General features: G+C 36.5%; 2 protein-coding genes across 2 annotated transcripts in view; one reads left to right on the forward strand and one right to left on the reverse strand.

Moving 5' to 3' along the window:
- TMEM184C (transmembrane protein 184C) overlaps window positions 1-18,818 on the forward strand; it is a 32,760-nt gene extending 13,942 nt beyond the window's left edge. The window contains exons 5-10 of the mRNA XM_060116118.1: window positions 12,413-12,487; window positions 13,851-13,944; window positions 15,557-15,669; window positions 17,021-17,120; window positions 17,644-17,815; window positions 18,033-18,818. Coding sequence (XP_059972101.1) covers window positions 12,413-12,487; window positions 13,851-13,944; window positions 15,557-15,669; window positions 17,021-17,120; window positions 17,644-17,815; window positions 18,033-18,298 — 820 coding nt within the window. The 3' untranslated portion in view covers window positions 18,299-18,818. The remainder of the gene's footprint in view (window positions 1-12,412; window positions 12,488-13,850; window positions 13,945-15,556; window positions 15,670-17,020; window positions 17,121-17,643; window positions 17,816-18,032) is intronic.
- The window catches only part of PRMT9 (protein arginine methyltransferase 9), a 31,371-nt gene continuing 27,554 nt past the window's right edge, over window positions 16,990-20,806 (reverse strand). Inside the window, exon 12 of the mRNA XM_060116108.1 lies at window positions 16,990-20,646. Within this exon, the coding sequence (XP_059972091.1) occupies window positions 20,431-20,646 (216 nt within the window). The 3' untranslated portion in view covers window positions 16,990-20,430. The remainder of the gene's footprint in view (window positions 20,647-20,806) is intronic.

A 20,806-nucleotide genomic window follows, 5' to 3' on the forward strand; every position in this document is an offset into this window, starting at 1 on the left:
AACTTCTCTATCCCCGGACCAATTCCATACATAAACTACTATAGTTTATTAATAAGCCTTAAAATAGAAGGGCAGGTGCCCCACCCCTATTATCTTGGCTATTCTTGGGTTGATGCTCTTACATATACATTTTAGATTCAGCTCGTCAGGTTGTTTGAAAAGCCCTATTGGAGTTTTTTGATTGGAAGTGAATTCAATCTTCAGTTTATTGACATTTTTATGGTTTTGAGTATTCTTATCTATGAATATTGTCTACTCTACTTATTTAGCTCTGCATTTATCTTTTAATTAAGTATAGTTTTCTCATAAAAGTCTTGTAAATCTTTTGTTGACCTTATAAACATCTTATATTTTATTGCTATTATAAATGGCATCTTTTTAAAAGATTAGTTTAATTGCTGCCAGTGTGTAGAAAGGCAGTTGATTTTTGCCTATTGAGCCTATATCCAAAAATCTTGTTAAATCTGCTTATTCTGTAGATCTTAATAAGTTCTCTGTAGCCAGTCATCTTCAAAAGAAGGATTTGTTTGCTTTCTAGTCTTTATACCACACATTTCTCTTTCTTATCACTGTGTTGATGAGTACCTCTAGACTTTCTTGTATCATTCCTGGTTTTAAAGGGAGTTTTTTTTTTGCGGTACGTGGGCCTCTCACTGTTGTGGCCTCTCCCATTGCGGAGCACAGGCTCCGGACGCACAGGCTCAGTGGCCACAGCTCACGGGCCCAGCTGCTCCGCGGCATGTGGGATCTTCCCAGACCGGGTCACGAACCCGCGTCCCCTGCATCGGCAGGCGGACTCTCAACCACTGCGCCACCAGGGAAGCCCCTAAAGGGAATTCTTATAAAATTTCACATTTGGATTTAATGTTTCTAAAGGTGTTTTGTAGGCATCCTTTATTAGGTTAAAAAGCTCCTTTTTACCCCTAGTTTGTTAAGAGTTCTTAATCATGAATAAGTATTGAATTTCATCAAATGCTTTTTCTATACCTATTGAGACAATCATAATTTTTTGCTTTTAGCCTGTTAATATAGTGAATTAGATTAATGGCTTTTCCAATGTTAAAATCCCCTTGCTTTTAGAAGATAAATTTTAAGTGGTTATGATGTATCATCAGCTTTTCTACATCATAAGCTTTATAGAATTTTTACACCTTTGTTCATGAGAAAGATTGGGTTATGATTTTCCTTTCTTATACTGGCCCTGTCTGGTTTTCACATCCAAGTTTTGCTGCCTGAATAGGAGTTACTGCCTTTTATTTAGATATCACAGAAAGAGATTATATACTATACCTTGAAAGATTAGTTCTGGACTGTTCTTTGTGGGAGGACAATTATAGAACTGTTTAGGCTTCCCGTTGTTTCTGGAATAATTTTTTTTTTTAACTATAGCATTTAGGAATTAAGCAGAATAGACAAAGTTTAAAAATATATAGGTAGGGGATTTCCCTGGTGGCACAGTGGTTAAGAATCCGCCTGCCAATGCAGGGGACATGGGTTCGATCCCTAGTCCGGGAAGATCCCACATGCTGCAGAGCAACTAAGCTCATGCGCCGCAAATACTGAGCCTGTGCTCTAGAGCCCATGCGCCACAACTGTTGAGCCCACGCACCACAACTACTGAAGCCCACGCGCTCTAAGGCCCACATGCCGTAACTACTGAGATTGTGTGCTGCAACTACTGAAGACTGTGCGCCTAGAACCCATGCTCCACAACAAGAGAAGCCACCACAATGAGAAGCCCGCCTACTACAATGAAGAGTAGCCCCTGCTCACTGCAACTAGAGAAAGCCCGTGCACAGCAACAAAGACCCAACACAGCCAAAAAAATGTATAGGTAGGGATTCCCTGGTGGTCCATTGGTTATGACTCCATGCTTCCACTGCGGGACGCAGGTTCGATCCCTGGTTGGGGAACTAAGATCCCACGTGCCACATGGCACGGCCAAAAAAATAAAAATAAAATAAAATGTATAAGCATATATTAGTTTATATCTTAATCTCTTTTGAATCTGTCATTATGACTGCTTTTCCCTTTCTAATGTTACTAGTATCTCTATTTTTTCCTTGAACAATCTTGCTGGAAGTTTGCCAATTTTTAACTAGTCTTTTTAAGAACTGACTCCTGGGCTTCCCTGGTGGTGCAGTGGTTGGGAGTCCACCTGCCGATGCAGGGGATGTGGGTTCGTGCCCCGGTCCGGGAGGATCCCACATGCCGCGGAGCGGCTGGGCCCGTGAGCCATGGCCGCTGAGCCTGCGCGTCCGGAGCCTGTGCTCCGCAATGGGAGAGGCCGCAACAGTGAGAGGCCCAAGTACCACAAAAAAAAGAAAAAAAAAAGAACTGACTCCTGGTTTTGTTAATTCTCTGTATGTTTGTTTTCTATTTCATTCATTTATACTCTATTTTTACTTCATTTCTCCCATTTCCTTTAGTTTACTCTGTTCTTTTTCTGAGTCTTAGCTCATTAATTTCTAGCCTTTCTTCTTTTTCAATACTGCATTTAAAACTATACAATTCCGTTCATGTTCTGCATTCACTGAATCCCTGTTTTTGTTGGGGTATAATTGACATGCAACATTATATTAGTTTTAGTTGTCCAACATAACTTCAATATTTGTATATACAATAAATGAAATGACCACCACAATAAGTCTGTTTAACATCTATCGCCCCATGAATCCGTTTTCATATTTAACATTTTCATCATCATCCAGTTTATGGCTTTTAAATTTCTGTTTGGAGTTTTTCTTTACCCAAGTTATTTTGAAGTATTTTAAAATTTCCAAATATGAGGATTTTTTTTTTCATTTTATTTATTTGCATTGTAGTCAGAGAATGTATGAGACAGTCTCTGAACTTGGTTAAGATTTATTTCATGCCCTCTGGTACATGATCATTTTTTATAATGGTTCTCTGTGTGCTTGAAGAGAATGTGTATGCTGTATTAGTGAGTGGCTGTGTAGTGTTTATCTCCATGAGGTCAATCTTATTTTATTATGTTATTCACTTTGTCTACATTTCTGTTGATTTTGGCTACTTGTTCTATCAGTCAGTGAAAGAGACGTTGAAATTCTGCCACTGATAATTTGTCCATTTCTTTGTATACTTCTGTCAGTTTTTGCTTTATGTTTAGGTACTGTTTCTATCCAAAAGATCTTTTTTGTCTTGAAGTTACTTTGTCTGATGTTAACAGGTATCCTATCTTTCCTTTGTTTAGTATTTTCCTGGCTTACCTTTCACTATCTTTCACTTCCATCTTTTCTGTGTCCTTATGAGGTGTATAACTTTTTATTTTTAAGTTTAATGTTTTTTTAAATTCTAACCTGATACATCACTTATACAAGGTATGCTATTTATATTTTTGTGATTATTGTTATATTCATTTATACTTTTTGTGACTTTTTGATCTGTCTCACTTCTTCTAGTTTCCTTTTTTCATTGATTACACTTTTAAAATAAACTTATTTTGGAATAATTTTAAATTTACAGAAAAGTTGCAAAGACAAGACAGAGATTTCCTATTACCCTTCATCCAGCTTCCACTAATATTAACATCTTTTGTAATCCTGGTACATTTGTCAAAAGTAAGAAATAACATTGGTACAATACTATTAACTGCAGACTATTCAGATGTCCTCAGTTTTTCCACTAATGTCCTTTATCTGTTCCAGGATCCAATCCAGGCATCCAGATTGCATTTAGCCTCTTTTTAAAAATATAAACTTTCATTTAATACTTTGAAAAAGGTATAAGGAGTTTGAGAAGCTCCTTCTAATTATTTAATAAAGATTTTAATAAATAATTTTAAAGTTTTTCAATCATTTCTGGGATACAAACAAATTTAATAAATGTAATAGACAAATCTATTTATACCACCCACATTGAACAAAAGTTAATACATTACAGGTCCGTGATTCCATATTTGCAATTGTTAAAAAATGTATATATATGCACAGAAAGCCTTGAAAACCAAAAGTTTTTTCATAGCTTATCTAGTGATAAAACTTTATTTATAATCTTTGAGTATTTGTAGTTTTAATGTGACTATCTTACTGTTTATGGAGTACACTGCAGCTGTATCAATGTTGGGTTACAGGTGCTACTCCAAATCTCACTGATAGTTGATTACATTATTTTGTTGCTGTTTTTCTTATTCCATTTTCTTCCCTCACTACTAGTTTGGAAGTTATAGTTTCTATTTCTAGTCTTATTATGACTGTTGAAGCCCTATTTTAATCTTAAAAATTAGATACCAATTTTTGGATAGAATTTAAAAAAATTTTTGTGTTAATTCTTTTATAGATTTAACTGTAGTGCATCGATTTATTTGTTCCTTACTCCTCTTGCATCTCAGATCTTCTGACTTGGATCAGTTCCTTCTTTCTAAAGTATGGCCCTTGAAAGTTCATTTAGTGTCAGTGTATCAGTGGCAAATTTTCTCGGATATACTTAACCAAAAATATCCTTATTTTGCCCTCATTCTTGAACGATAGTTTTACTGGATATAATCCTTTGTTGACAGGAATTTTCTCCAAACATTGTGAAGATTTTGTTCCACCTAATTCTGGCTTCAGTTGTTACTGTTAAGCCTCTACTGTTAATCCAGTTGTCATTCCATTATAGTGACCTATCTCCAACTGCATTTTTTTTTATGAAGTTTTAAATTTTATTTATTTTTTATACAGCAGGTTCTTATTAGTTATCCATTTTATACATATTAGTGTATATATGTCAATCCCAATATCCCAATTCATCATACCACCACCGCCCACCGGCCACTTCCCCCTCTTGGTGTCCATACGTTGTCCTCTGTCTCTGTCTCTATTTCTGCTCTGCAAACTGGTTCATCTGTACCATTTTTCTAGGTTCCACATATATGCATTAATATATGATATTTGTTTTTCTCTTTCTGACTTACTTCACTCTGTATGACAGTCCCTACATCCATCCACGTCTCTACAAATGACCCAGTTTCGTTCCTTTTTATGGCTGAGTAATATTCCACTGTATATATGTATCACATCTTCTTTATCCATTCATCTGTCGATGGGCATTTAGGTTACTTCCATGTCCTGGCTATTGTTAATAGTGCTGCAGTGAACATTGGGGTGCATGTGTCTTTTTGAATTATGATTTTCTCAGGATATATGCCCAGTAATGGGATTGCTGGGTCATATGGTAATTCTATTTTTAGTTTTTTAAGGAACCTCCGCACTGTTCTCCATAGTGGCTTTATCAATTTACATTCCCATCAACAGTGCAAGAGGGTTCCCTTTTCTCCGCACCCTCTCCAGCATTTGTTGTTTGTAGATTTTCTGATGATGCCCATTCTAACTGGTGTGAGGTGATACCTCATTGTAGTTTTGATTTGCATTTCTCTAATAATTAGTGATGTTGAGCAGCTTTTCATGTGCCTCTTGGCCATCTGTATGTCTACTTCGGAGAAATGTCTACTTAGGTCTTCTGCCCATTTTTTTATTGGGTTGTTTGATTTTTTAATATTAAGCTACATGAGCTGTTTATATATTTTGGAGATTAATCTTTGGTCCATTGATTCATTTGCAAATATTTTCTCCCATTCTGAGGGTTGTCTTTTCGTCTTGTTTATGGTTTCCTTTGCTGTGCAAAAGCTTTGAAGTTTCATTAGATCCCATTTGTTTATTTTTGTTTTTATTTCCATTACTCTAGGAGGTGGGAACAGAGGAGATCTTGCTGTGATTTATGTCAAAGAGTGTTCTTCCTATGTTTTCCTCTAAGAGTTTTATACTGTCCAGTCTTACATTTAGGTCTTTAATCCATTTTGAGTTTATTATTGTGTATGGTGTTAAGGAGTGTTCTAATTTCATTCTTTTACATGTAGCTGTCCAGTTTTCCCAGCATCACTTATTGAAGAGACTGTCTTTTCTCCATTGTATATCCTTGCTTCCTTTGTCATAGATTAGTTGACCATAGATGCATGGGTTTATCTCTGGGCTTTCTGTCCTGTTCCATTGATCTATATTTCTGTTTTTGTGCCAGTACCATACTGTCTTGATTACTGTAGCTTTGTAGTATAGTCTGAAGTTAGGGAGCCTGATTCTTCCAGCTCCATTTTTTTCCCTCAAGACTGCTTTGGCTGTTCGGGATGTTTTGTGTCTCCATACAAACTTTAAGATTTGTTTTTTTTCTAGTTCTGTAAAACTGCCATTGGGAATTTGATAGGAATTGCATTGAATCCATAGATTACTTTGGGTAGTACAGTCATTTTCACAATATTGATTCTTCCAATCCAAGAACATGGTATATCTCTCCATCTGTTTGTATCACCTTTAATTTCTTTCATCAGTGTCTTATATCTGCATACAGGTCTTTTGTCTCCCTAAGTAGGTTTATTCCTAGGTATTTTATTCTTTTTGTTGCAGTGGTGAATGGGAGTGTCTCCTTAATTTCTCTTTCAGATTTTTCATCGTTAGTGTATAGGGATGCAAGAGATTTCTGTGCATTAATTCTGTATCCTGCACCTTTACCAAATTCATTGATTAGCTCTAGTAGTTTTCTGGTGGCATCTTTAGGATTCTCTATGTATAGTATCATGTCATCTGCAAACAGTGACCGTTTTACTTCTTCTTTACCAATTTGTATTCCTTTTATTTCTTTTTCTTCTCTGATTGCCATGGCTAGGACTTCCAAAGCTATGTTGAATAATAGTGGCGAGAGTGGACATCCTTGTCTTGTTCCTGATCTTAGAGGAAATGCTTTCAGTTTCTCACCATTGAGAATGATGTTTGCTGTGGGTTTGTTGTATATGGCCTTTATTATGTTGAGGTAGGCTCACTCTATGCCCACTTTCTGGAGAGTTTTTTATCATAAATGGGTGTTGAATTTTGTCAGAAGCTTTTTCTGCATCTATTGAGATGATCGTATGGTTTCTATTCTTCAATTTGTTAATATGGTGTATCACATTGATTAGTTTGCATATATTAAAGAATCCTTGCATCCCTGGGATAAATTCCACTTGATCATGGTGTATGATCCTTTTAATATATTGTTGGATTCTGTTTGCTAGTATTTTGTTGAGGATTTTTACATCTAAATTCACCAGAGATATTGGTCTGTAATTTTCTTTTTTTGTAGTATCTTTGTCTGGTTTTGGTATCAGGGTGATGGTGGCCTCATAGAATGAGTTTGGGAGTGTTCCTTCCTCTGCAATTTTTTGGAAGAGTTTGAGAAGGATGGGTGTTATCTCTTCTTTAAATGTTTGATAGAATTCACCTGTGAAGCCATCTGGTCCTGGACTTTTGTCTGTTGGAAGATTTTTAATCACAGTTTCAATTTCATTACTTGTGATTGGTCTGTTCATATTTTCTATTTCTTCCTGATTCAGTCTTGGCAGGTTATACCTTTCTAAGAATTTGTCCATTTCTTCCAGGTTTTCCATTTTATTGGCCTAGAGTTGCTTTCAGTAGTCTCTTAGGATGCGTTGTATTTCTGCAGTGTCTGTTGTGACTTCTCTTTTTGCATTTCTAATTTTAGTGATTTGAGGCCTCTCCCTCTTTTTCTTTTCTTTTTTTTTTTTTTTTTTGCTGTACGCGGGCCTCTCACTGCTGTGGCCTCTCCCGTTGCGGAGCACAGGCTCCGGACGCGCAGGCTCCGCGGCCACGGCTCGCGGGCCCAGCCGCTCCGCGGCATGTGGGATCCTCCGGGATCGGGGCACGAACCCGTGTCCCCTGCACCGGCAGGCGGACTCTCAACCACTGCGCCACCAGGGAAGCCCTCCCTCTTTTTCTTGATGAGTCTGGCTAATGGTTTATCAATTTTGTTTATCAAAGAACCAGCTTTTAGTTTTATTGATCCTTGCTATTGTTTTCTTTGTTTCTATTTCATTTATTTCTGCTCTGATCTTTATGATTTCTCTCCTTCTACTGACTTTGGGTTTTGTTTGTTCTTCTTTCTCTAGTTTCTTTAGATGTAAGTTTACATTGTTTATTTGAAATTTTTCTTCTTTCTTGAGGTAGGCTTGTATTGCTATAAACTTCCCTCTTAGAACTGCTTTTGCTGCATCCCATAGGTTTTGGATCGATGTATTTTCATTGTCATTTGTCTCTAGGTATTTTTTGATTTCCTCTTTGATTTCTTCAGTGATATCTTGGTCATTTAGTAGTATGTTGTTTAGCCTCCATGTGTTTGCATTTTTTACAGATTATTTCCTGTAATTGATATCTAGTCTCATAGTGTTGTGGTCGGAAAAGATATTTGATATGATTTCAATTTTCTTAAATTTACCAGTGCTTGATTTGTGACTGAGGATATGATCTAACCTTTGAAATGTTCCATGAGGACTTGAGAAGAAAGTGTAATCTGCTGTTTTTGGATGGAATGTCAAATATCAATTAAATCTGTCTGGTCTATTGTGTCATTTAAAGCTTGTGTTTCGTTATGATTTTTCTGTTTGGATGATCTGTACATTGGTGTAAGTGAGGTGTTAGAGTCCCCCACTATTATTGTGTTACTGTCGATATCCTCTTTTAGAGCTGTTAGCAGTTGCCTTATGTATCAAGGTGCTCCTATGTTGGGTGCATATATATTTATACTTGTTATATCTTCTTGGATTGATCCCTTGATCATTATGTAGTGTTCTTCCTTGTCTCTTGTAACATTCTTTATTTTAAAGTCTATTTTATCTGATATGAGTATTGCTACTCCAGCTTTCTTTTGATTTCCATTAGCATGGAATATCTTTTTCCATTCCCTCACTCTCAGTCTGTATGTGTCCCTAGGTCTGAAGTAGGTCTCTTATAGACAGCATATATATGGGTCTTGCTTTTGTTTCCATTCAGCAAGCCTGTGTCTTTTGGTTGGAGCATTTAATCCATTCATGTTTAAGGTAATTATCGATATGTATGTTCCTATTACCATGTTCTTAATTGTTATGGGTTTGTTTTTGTAGGTCCTTTTCTTCTCTTGTGTTTCCCACTTAGAGAAGTTCCTTTAGCATTTGTTGTAGAGCTCGTTTGGTGGTGCTGAATTCTCTTAGCTTTTGCTTGTCTGTAAAGCTTTTGATTTTTCTGTTGAATCTGAATGATATCCTTGCCGGTAGAGTAATCTTGGTTGTAGCTTCTTCCCTTTCATCACTTTAAATGTATCATGCTACTCCCTTCTGGCTTGTAGAGTTTCTGCTGAGAAATCAGCTGTTAACCTTATGGGAATTCCCTTGTATGTTATTTGTCATTTTTCCCTTGTTGCTTTCAGTAATTTTTCTCTGACTTTAATTTTTGTCAGTTTGATTAATATGTGTCTTGGCGTGTTTCTCCTTGGGTTTATCCTGCCTGGGACTCTCTGTTCTTCCTGGACTTGGGTGGCTATTTCCTTTCCCATGTTAGGGAAGTTTTCGACTATAATCTCTGCAAATATTTTCTTGGGTCCTTTCTCTCTCTCTTCTCCTTCTGGGCCCCCTATAATATGAATGTTGTTACATTTAATGTTGTCCCAGAGGTCTCTTAGGCTGTCTTCATTTTTTTCATTCTTTTTTCTTTATTCTGTTCTGTGGCAGTGAATTCCACCATTCTGTCTTCCAGGTCACTTATCTATTCTTCTGCCTCAGTTATTCTGCTATTGATTCCCTCTAGTGTATTTTTCATTTCAGTTATTGTATTGTTCATCTCTGTTTATTCTTTAATTCTTCTAGGTGTTTGTTCTTTAATTCTTCTAGGCCTTTGTGAAACATTTCTTGCATCTTCTTGATCTTTGCCTCCATTCTATTTATGAGGTCCTGTATCATCTTCACTATCATTATTCTGAATTCTTTTTCTGGAAGATTGCCTATATCTACTTCATTTAGTTGTTTTTCTGGGGTTTTATTTTGTTCCTCATCTGGTACAAAGCCCTATGCCTTTTCATCTTGAGTGTCTTTCTGTGATAGTGGTTTTTGTTCCACAGACGGCAGGATTGTAGTTCTTCTTGCTTCTGTGTCTGCCCTCTGGTGGATGAGGCTATCTAAGAGGCTTGTGCAAATTTCCTGATGGGGGGTACTGGTGGTGGGTAGAGCTGGGTGTTGCTCTGGTCGGCAGAGCTCATTAAAACTTTAATCCGCTTGGCTGTTGATGGGTTGGGCTGGGTCCCCTCCCTGAGGCGACCCAACACTGGAGCCTACCTGGCTCTTTGTTGGGGCTGATGGAGGGCTCTCGGAGGGCTCACACCAAGGAGTACATCCCAGAACTTCTGCTGCCAGTGTCCTTGTTCTCATCGTGAGCCATCCGCCCCCTGCCTCTTCAGGAGACCCTCCAACACTAGCAGGTAGGTCTGGTTCAGTCTCCTATGGAGTCACTGCTCCTTCCCCCTGGGTCCTCATGCACACAGTACTTTGTGTGTGCCCTCCCAAGAGTGGAGTCTCCGTTTCCCTAAGCCCTGTCGAAGTCCTGCAGTCAAATCCCACTAGCCTTCAAAGATTGATTCTCTAGGAATTCCTCCTCCCATTGCCAGACCCCCAGGTTGGGAAGCCTGATGTGAAGCTCAGAACCTTCACTCCATTGGGTCGACTTCTGTGGTATAAGTGTTCTCAGGTTTGTGAGTCACCCACCCATCAGTTATGGGATTTGATTTTATTGTGATTGTGCCCCTCCTACCATCTCATTGTGGTTTCTCCTTTGTCTTTGAAATGGGATAACTTTTTTGGTGAGTTCCAGTGTCTTCCTGTCGGTGATTGTTCAGCAGTTAGTTGTGATTCCAGTGCTCTTGCAAGAGAGAGTCCAACTGCATATTTTAAGACCCTCCCTGTCTTTGATGTTTTGTAGTTTCCCTACCAAGTTGTTTTTTGTTTTTAGTCCAGCTTCATTTATAGCGTACCTCAATCTGTTGATTTGTGTCTTTGATCAGTTCTGAAAAGTTCTCAGCCATAATCTTCCGATTTTGCCCTTCCTCTACTCTCCTGTAACTTTTAAGTATGTTAGACCTTCTGATTCTGTTCTATTGTTTGTAACTCTCTTTCATGTTTGTCTCTTTGTCTCAGCCTTTATTACATTATGGCCAATTTCTTCAGATACATCTTCCAGTTCATTAGTTCTCCACAGCTTTCAAAGGTATCTAATTGACTACTTAATACATTTGCATAGTCACCCTACTGGTCTCAGGTTTGATTTGACAAAATCAGCTCATAGAACACTACAGGTTTAACCCAACTTCTACTTAATTTAGCTTTGTAAAGAGTATGGGACCGGAAGCACAGTGTAGCCCAGGCATGTTCATGAAGAGGTCTTGCAACAAGCCCAAGTGCAGCTGCCACGCCCACCTCCACAGGGGCACACTTAGTTGTCAGTGGGCGTGAGCCGCTTCAGCACAGAGAAGGCTCTCAGCACATAGAACCTGATCAAGGCTCTCAGCACATAGAACCTGATCAGTTTTTTATTCAGTCCTAGTAACCCAGTGCCTCAGGGTCTGTATGTCAGGCTCATTCTTCTCAGTCTAGATGTAGTTCTTAAATTAGGGGATTTATAATACATAAACTTGATGGAGGAGTGCTAAATAAACATTTGCCCTCAGAGCATCGTTGTCTCCTAAGGAGGCTTACGCAAGGTGGTCAAATAGCCTTTTTTTTTTTTTTTTGCGGTATGTGGGCTTCTCACTGTTGTGGCCTCTCCCGCTGCGGAGCACAGGCTCCGGACGCACAGGCCCAGCGGCCATGGCTCACGGGCCCAGCCGCTCCGCGGCATGTGGGATCTTCCCAGACCAGGGCATGAACCCATTTCCCCTGCATTGGCAGGCGGACTCTCAACCACTGCGCCACCAGGGAAGCCCCCCAAATAGCCTTTTTTTGATAGTTGTTGTTTTGGGACTTTTTTGCTTTGTTTCTGTTTGTTACTCCTTGTGAATTTTCCCCTACATTAAGTGACCTCAGTGATAAAAACTGTTTTATGTAGGATCTCTGTTTTGTTCTTTCAGAGTATCTAGTCAGTGACACTCTCTGGAATTATATATATATATATATATATATATATATATATATATATATATATATATATATATAAATCCAAACTTGAAACTGAATCCTAAATGTAAATAATATTTTCTAAATATGGTTTCATATATGCAACCCTACACGTAATTTACTTGTTACTTGGTTTTTCTTCCAGAAATACACAGGGACCCACTTCCATTCTTTTTGTTCCTGTTCTGTGCTGCACTATTCAGGAATTTGAGACTGGACATAGGAAGGGAGATCTTTCCGAAGATGTAGTTGTTACACAATTTAAAAAACAGTATTTAGATAATTTGTATGCTACCATCCACATTCTTCTCCAGTAGCCATTTAGATTGACTAAATTAAAAGAATTAAATATAAATGTGGCATCATTTGTGAAAGTGATTTAATTTGGGGGCTTCGGAGAAAACTTGATACTAGTGAAATGAGTTGGTGAAATGCTAAGTTCTTTTTCTTTGGCAGAGTCTTGCTGTTCAGATGCAAACTGGGTGTATTACAATATACAGTTGTCAGACCATTCACCACCATCGTTGCTTTGTAAGTGCACAGAACTTCTATTATTATTTATTTTTCAAAAATTCTCATGCTTTTACTTAGGTGGGACAACTGAGTAGAAAAGCATGTAAAGAGCGTTACTTGTTTATAACACATCTAGTCTGGTATAAAAACACAGTATATAGAAATCCTACTATATTATAATAAATAAGGTGACCATGTATAGACAAGGAATCACCACAGGATTATTCTAAGTAATACTCTCTGGAGATTTCTGGCAAGCATTATCAAATATTCTTTTTCAAGTTATTAATGTTCACACAGCTTTATAGAAACATCTAATACGTGAAGTTAAAGTATACCACTATAGATTCATTACATGCTTTTATTTTCTAAATGAGTACTGTATTCTAAAGAAGAAAACATATTTTTCTTTTTAAAAAATTGTCAAGTCTTAGCACTTCAGGTAAAATGGGGTATCATTAAGCTACCTGGTAAAACTATTCCCTAAAAATTTAAGTACATCAAATAGTTTAAAGCAGGTAGAGTGTGTATTTTATCTGCTAGCTATACTAGCATTTTGTCTGTTAACAGAGGAAGAATGGAAAGAAAGGTGAAAGAAGCATTCAATTCTTGCTTTTTTTTTTGCATTCAATTCTTTATTCTGCTTCTGTGCTAGCAATTCTTTAGTGAGATTTGCCTTGGAATTAAAACTAATTCACTTATTTATGAAGGCATGCTTTATTTCTCTGCTGTTTAGAAATGGGATAATCAAGACAAGTTAATACTTAGATCTGGGTCATCATAAAATTTGCCTCCAAGACAAATTGGGAGAAAAAATTATAGTTGTAGTTATAGAGTTGCATTATATGTTTTTTTTTTTTTTTTTTTCTTTTTGCGGTATGCGGGCCTCTCACTGTTGTGGCCTCTCCCGTTGCGGAGCACAGGCTCCGGATGCGCAGGCCCAGCGGCCATGGCTCACGGGCCCAGCCGCTCCGCGGCATATGGGATCCTCCCAGACCGGGGCACGAACCCGTATCCCCTGCATCGGCAGGCGGACTCCCAACCACTGCGCCACCAGGGAGGCCCGCATTATATGTTTTTAACAATCTTTTTAAAATTAGGCAGCATCATTTTTTTGAATCTAATAATTACCCTTTCTAGTTCAATGTATGTGTCTTCTGGATTTCCTTCAAATTGGAGGAACAGTAATATGGTAACATTTCTAGAAAAATGTTTTTCTTTTAATTTTTGAACCACCTCTATGGCCAAAATCAAGTGACTATCTACAGGATCTTTGAAATAAACTGACTTCTAAATTTAAGCATTGCTGTCATTGCTGTATTTTAAAATGTATTTTTGATTTAGTTATTCATAAAGTTGTCTCATTTTTACCATTTTTTAGAATCTGTGAGCTGCTTGGTATATATGATGAAGGGAACTTTAGCTTTTCAAATGCTTGGACTTACTTGGTTATAATAAATAATATGTCACAGTTGGTAAGTAAATATTCATCTTAACTGTATTAAATTTAGATCTATAACTCTAAATTTTTTTAGGGAAAGTCTCTTCTGGAATAAAGCTTAATTGTAACTTTAATATTGAACTTTATCTGTAGGAAGAACTTGAAACTTTAACATATATAAAGATATAATATCTTTGTTGATTATCTGGTGACTTATACACTGACTCGTTGATTATGTTTTTTCATTTGGTCCTGGTATTCATTGCATAGTTATATGGGTATGTCATAAATAAAAGCACAGTGCTCTCCTTTAAAAAAAAGCACATATCCTAGGCATATTCAGTAAGAAGAATGTTTTATTGGTATATGACAGTACAGTGTTTGAATAAAAATGGGAGAATAAAATTCTCTCATATATTTGGAATTGAAAATTGAGAATGCCAAGTTTTTAAAAATGATGTTACAGAATCTGAAATGCTCCAAAGATATAACTATTGGATCCTTTCAACTTAAGAATGTGCACTTTATTGAAAATCTTTCATTAATGCTTTCAGCAGAATAATAGTTTAGGTGCAGTGGCATGCATCTGTGGTATTAGAAATTTATAATAAAAATCAAACGCTTGTGTATTCAAAGCTTTTCCATATGTTCATATTCCCTGGAACCGGTAATTCCACTTCTGGGAATGCCTCAAGAAATGGCCAGAAGTACTTTTACTTTCAGTTTGTATATAAAGCCTATTGTTTGTTAATTGCAAAAGCCTGGAAACGGTCCAACTAGTTAAATATACTATGTTCCTTCCATTGGCCAAAACATTAGGCAGCTATTTAATGAAATATATGGAAAAGAGCACTTTAAGTGGGAAAAATATCAGGCAACAAAATTTTATATTTAATTTATTATACCCACCTTATGTGTAGAAAGAAATGGATGATGGGACTATGAACAACTTTATACTTTACTGCTTTCATATTCTATAATAATTTAAATGAGCATTTTATAATAGGGAAAAGTAAACTTTTAGGGAAGTGTTCATTGTTATGCAACACTACGCTCATTACAACTGATTTCTAAAAATAGTTAATGTCTTGAGCATTTATCTTTAATAAGTAAATTCAGCTGGATTAACATACTGCCCTCAAGAAAAATGGTTTCCCTGATTCCTTACTTTCCAATTTCATGGTGACAGTTTTATTGAAGTGTAGTACTTATTTAATGTGTTCACTTATAAATAATATGCATACAATTAGTAGTTAGTAAGCTCAGCCCTTATACAATGAACCGTAATTTGTGTATAAAAGCCATTAACAAGCAGATAGATGTTTTTATTTTGGTTGAATGAGAGCCTTTTCTACCATTCATGGCAGTCACTTGTTCATTGTGTTCTTTGTGGGCTCCAGTAAGTGAACACTTAAAACCATTTTCAGGGAAGATGTTATACATCTCTTCTGAGAAATTTCATACTGTATACATTCATCCACAGTAAACTATAAAAGCTTGTTGTCAATCTAAAAATAGCAAAATAAAGCGTAGCAAATTTTGCCTGAAATATTACTCTGTACCAGGTCTCTGGTCTATAACTTTAATATCAATATCTCTAATACCATATTTAGTTATTCTTATTTAAGAACTTTGTTTGTTTCTAGTTTGCCATGTATTGTCTCCTCCTGTTTTATAAAGTACTGAAGGAAGAACTGAGTCCAATCCAACCTGTTGGCAAATTTCTTTGTGTAAAGCTGGTGGTTTTTGTTTCTTTTTGGTAAGTGTTGCTTTCTCTTAAATGTTCTCATTTTCTAAAGGGCAATAAAACTGTTGATTCGGAAGGATTTTTAAAAGTCTTAATATGGAAGATGAATTAAAATGTCTACTTAGCTTTCAAAAAGTTCATTCTTTTAGCCCTTCTTGGTTTCTCATAAAGAAATAATTAGATGGTCACTGTAACATTTTTAAAAAGAAAACAGTTTGAGACACTAAATGTCTCCACACTAAGGGAATCATTAAAAAAAATCATGGTCTCTTTATATAAGAGAATACAGTTTGGAAGATAAACATCATGTAGAATATTTAATGTGAGGAAATGTTCATTAGTAAAAATACTGTTTAAAACAGAGGGCAAAACTATACATGGTCCCAGTTTAGTAAAGGCGTGGGTGATAGGGGCCTAGAAACAAATACACCAAATTTAACAATATACAAATAATACAAAAAGGGGGGAAAGAAAAATCCCTGAAATCCTACCACCCAGCATGAATGATTGGCATTGTGGTCCCCGTCATTTTATATAACTCCACAGAAATACATACTATAAAAACTTGTAGAACTCAATGATATGTTTAGTATATTGCAGTCATAGTTCTTTGTAAGTACAGTGAGGATGTAATTTTGTTGTTTGGGTTTTTTGTTTTCTCCTCATATAGTATTCTGATATGTGGATAGAACTTTTTAACCAATCTCCTATTGACATTTAGGTTGTTCCTAATTTTTTTTTTACCATTACAAGCAATATTGAAGTGAATATTCTTGTATATAGATCTATGAAAGCTTATCTAACTATCTCATTTTAGCTGTTTAAATTTAACCTAGGGGCAGATCCCTATATTTGCTTGAAATGCTCAGTTTGACTCCCCATCTTGGAGTCAGACCCCTTCTGAGTTTGTCTCTAGTTCCAGGACTTGAAACAAGACTGGTTTCAAAATGTTCTTTAAAATAATCTGAGTAATCAATTGATACATGCATAAATAACATTTAAATATCTGTTCTTTATTTCATTTTAAATTCCAATTGTACAAGGTGTTAGGCATTGTCTATGTGTAGGAAGAACTTAAAAGCTAATTACTGTACACACTTTCAAAACAAAAAAAGAGTATAAACCACGTACTGAAGTTCTAAGAATACACAATCAAAATTCATGTGATGAAACTGTACTAGAATTTGTAAAACAAGTATATTTAATACAGATACACAGTGTCTTCAGGAATATGCTGTAAAGGCGGGGTGGTGGTGGTCCACAGGTTGTGCTGGGGTTTAACTTTTTAAATGGCATATTTTTAAAGCAACTGCTCATTTTATGCTTGATATAGATTTGGCGTTTACCTTTTCCTAACATATAGGCAAGCAGTAGTTATTGCTTTGTTGGTAAAAGTTGGCGTTATTTCTGAAAAGCATACATGGGAATGGCAAACAGTAGAAGCTGTGGCCACAGGACTCCAGGTAAGTAATGCTCTCTCTGAATTCAATAGAACTTTACTATTTGTTAAGCATTTTTACATGTTATCTCCTCAGCCTGACCACATGCAGGCTATGGAGCTACTGCTGTCCTCACTTCACATGTGAGGAAATGGGGGAACCCTAGAAAAATTGGTCACAGTTACTAATTTGTAGTAGAACCAGGAACAGAACCTAGATTTTGTTATTCCTACTCTATTTCACTTTCTGCATTTCTCCTCTAAGTCCTTGGACAGTGCAAGAGAATGCATTGTACTTGGCAAAGAAGTACTTGATTGAGGTAGTGCAAAATAGAGTTAAACGTTTGGCATTTTGTGGGGTTTTTTTTGAAGAGGTCAAAAATCATTATTTTGGAAAATGAAAAAAATGAATACAGTCTTGTGGGAAAAAAACAGCTGTTGGGACTTAAGTACTTTTGAAAAGAGAGAAAGATAGTGCTTTTCCTTTTTACCTGCAAAACTAGATTTAAACTCCAACATGGCTGATATTGTTGATATTGTTGTTGTAGGACTTTATTATCTGTATTGAGATGCTCCTTGCTGCTATTGCTCATCACTACACTTTCTCATATAAACCGTATGTCCAAGAAGCAGAAGAGGGCTCATGCTTTGATTCCTTTCTTGCCATGTGGGATGTTTCAGATATTAGGGATGATATTTCTGAACAAGTAAGGCATGTTGGTAAGTACCAGCCATTTAATTCATTCGAATAGGCTATTGTAGTTCTCCTATCAGGTCTGTTTAAGAGGTGAAAAGACTCTGTGTAAAGCAGTACCACAGTAAGGCTCTCCAAATTGGGAGGAGGGAGGCGGGGAGCTTATTTTTAGCATGGCAAGTTTATAGTGGTAAAAATAACCAAACTTTCGGTGAACTCAGAAACCTTTATGTTACTTTAAAGGAAGGACAGTCATGGGACATCCTAGGAAAAAGTTTTTTCCTGAGGATCAAGATCAAAATGAACACACAAGCTTGTTATCATCATCATCACAAGATGCAATTTCCGTTGCCTCTTCTGTGCCACCTTCACCCATGGGTCACTATCAAGGGTTTGGACACACTGTGACTCCCCAGACTACACCTACTACAGCTAATGTATCTGATGACATATGTAATGATACTACAGGAGAGAAAAAAGAACCTTCAGATACGTCCGTGGCCTTCTGAACAGTGTGCAGAAGCTGTGCTACTCCCATATTATTTCATTACCTGGTATCCCATTGCTCAGGATTTTGGGCTTGGGACAGGCCGTTAATGACGGAAAATTTCAACAAAACAGCGAAAACCAGGTACAACTACTGGATTCATACAACTAGGTTTTGTATATCACAAATAATCAGTCTAAAAATCCTAGACTTAGACTTGACTTCTTAACACTATAGAGTATCACATACTCAAATGGAGGAAATGACTTCTTAACACTACAGAGTATCACATACTCAAATGGAGGAAATGGCTACTAAACGTTCTTGACCTTACAGTGCTCTTTCAAGAGGAGGACGTTAAAAAAAAAAGTGCTTTCTACCACTGCTGCATGAATATAATGCTCTGGAATTAGCAGAAAGTGTAATTCAGAAATATGAATTAGTGGAACTTAATCATAATCATGTGCCATATATGCTTACCTAACAATTATTTCTCTATTTCTCAACTGGATGTCTTTCAATAAATAAGAATTTATCATTTATTTTCTGCAACTTTTTTTATCTCTCATTCTTTCAACATGGACCCTTAATGTTATAACAAAAGTTCGTGATTAGAGGCACAGCAGAAAAAAATTAAGTCCAAAAAATTAAAGGGTGGAAAATCATATACCTACAATGAAAGAGGCCTATATCTTACATTCCTACTGGGAGAAATATCTGACCTAATCTATTAATCTTAAAACAACTACTGTCTAAAAATCATATTTGCACCAATGTGAACAGATTAATAGGTTATCCAGGACTTAGAGATGAAAGGAATAAAGTGGATGGAAGAGTGGAAGAATAAATAAGAACCTTGTGATAGAAACAGAGTCTGCTTTTCCTCAGTGCTACTAAAGGTGTCAGCAAATGTAAATCACAGCTGAGTAGTCTTAATTATTTATATCAAACCACAGTCAGAAGACTTATAGATGCTCTTTGGGAGAAATTTATTACTTAGGATGGAGTTCCTCTAACTGTTAATCACAGCCCATTGGGTCTAACATTTTACACTGGAAATAAATACAGAAAGGGCCAGAGCGGTATGTTGCAAATAGCAAGGATAAGTATCATTTCTCAAAACCTACGCTTTATATATTTAAGCGCATATACATACACACACACACATACACAAACATACCTACTGGTTCACAGTAATTAGATACAAAGTTTTTATTCTGTCCGTTATTATAAACTAAACATTTCTATTGGACATAAAGTTGGGCGGTATAAGAGGCAAGGGGAATAGGCAGTGTGAAGAGAAGGTGCATCTTATTTTCTGTGTGGCTTACCTGCAGAGAGCACACAGGACATACAAGGCAGGATAATCTTCCTAATTCATCTCCCTATTTCAAGTCTTTAAAATCTGGACTAATTATTTTTTTCTTTCTGTGTATCTAAATCAAAACTTTGAAAAATACTGGTTTAGGTTTAACTCTTCCTTGAACTTAATTTATCAGCTTTAAATTTTTTCTTCGCCAAAGGCAGACCACGAAAAATGCTGCCTCCTAAGATTTTATTTTGTCCCTCTTTTACTCTTTAAATTACATTTAGTCTAGAGCTTAAATTCTTACTCAGGTTTGCATACCCAAAACACAAAAACTGAGAAGGAGGTTCAGAAGTATTTCACTATTTACAAGAAACAAGCTTGGAATTTACAGGTAACCATAAACCCTCAGTCTAAAGTGGAAGCCAACTTTTTGAAGTATCCCCACTGTAAGTTTGGATTTGAGAAAAATAGCCAAGATGCCTAAAAACTGAATATGAGACTCAACATTCCTTGTATTTATAGCTTTAGAGTACAAACTAACAGGTTTGGCAAAATTTAATCTATAGTAAGTAAAACCAAGCAATAAAAACAGTTTCCTAATTTGAAAAATGAATGACAGCCTTTTCCAGTAAGGAAGTCTGCAGCAATATTTTTCTAATAATGCTACTCTTTAATTTAGAATCTTTTAAAGACACTTTATTAGTGTCAGTTTTTAAAAAACATTTGGCCATTACAAGGACCTAAATCTTTGTACTGCATTTTATGATGACAGTCCCGCTACTCATTCAGACTAGAACTGTGTACTTCTGCTCGACTTCCACCTTTTTTCATGAGAAAACTGCTCTTCATTGCTTTACTGTGATGCTGACGTTGCTTTTGTGGTGCTGGACGTTGAGTACAAGTTCGTCTCCCATTTCCACCTGGATGGGGTTATCCAAAACAACGGCAGCTTGTTTCCAGTGGGAAGCTTCACTGGAAGTATCCAACCTAATCTCATCGTCAAGGTACATATGATACCAAAAGGGAATGGCAGTCACTTGTCCAGATTTACAGATGCATACCTATGGAAATTAAGAAATCATGAAAATTTCATCAGAGTACACAGAGCAGACTTGGATAAGTCTTTGTCTTTTTAGCTTTAGATCTAAATTTTATAAAGGAATATATTTAATCACCCAATTCAAATTAATACCAACCTGTTTTATTCACTAATATTTACCC

Source organism: Mesoplodon densirostris, chromosome 1, assembly GCF_025265405.1.
Source record: "Mesoplodon densirostris isolate mMesDen1 chromosome 1, mMesDen1 primary haplotype, whole genome shotgun sequence".
In the NCBI taxonomy this organism is placed as follows: Eukaryota; Metazoa; Chordata; class Mammalia; order Artiodactyla; family Ziphiidae; genus Mesoplodon; species Mesoplodon densirostris.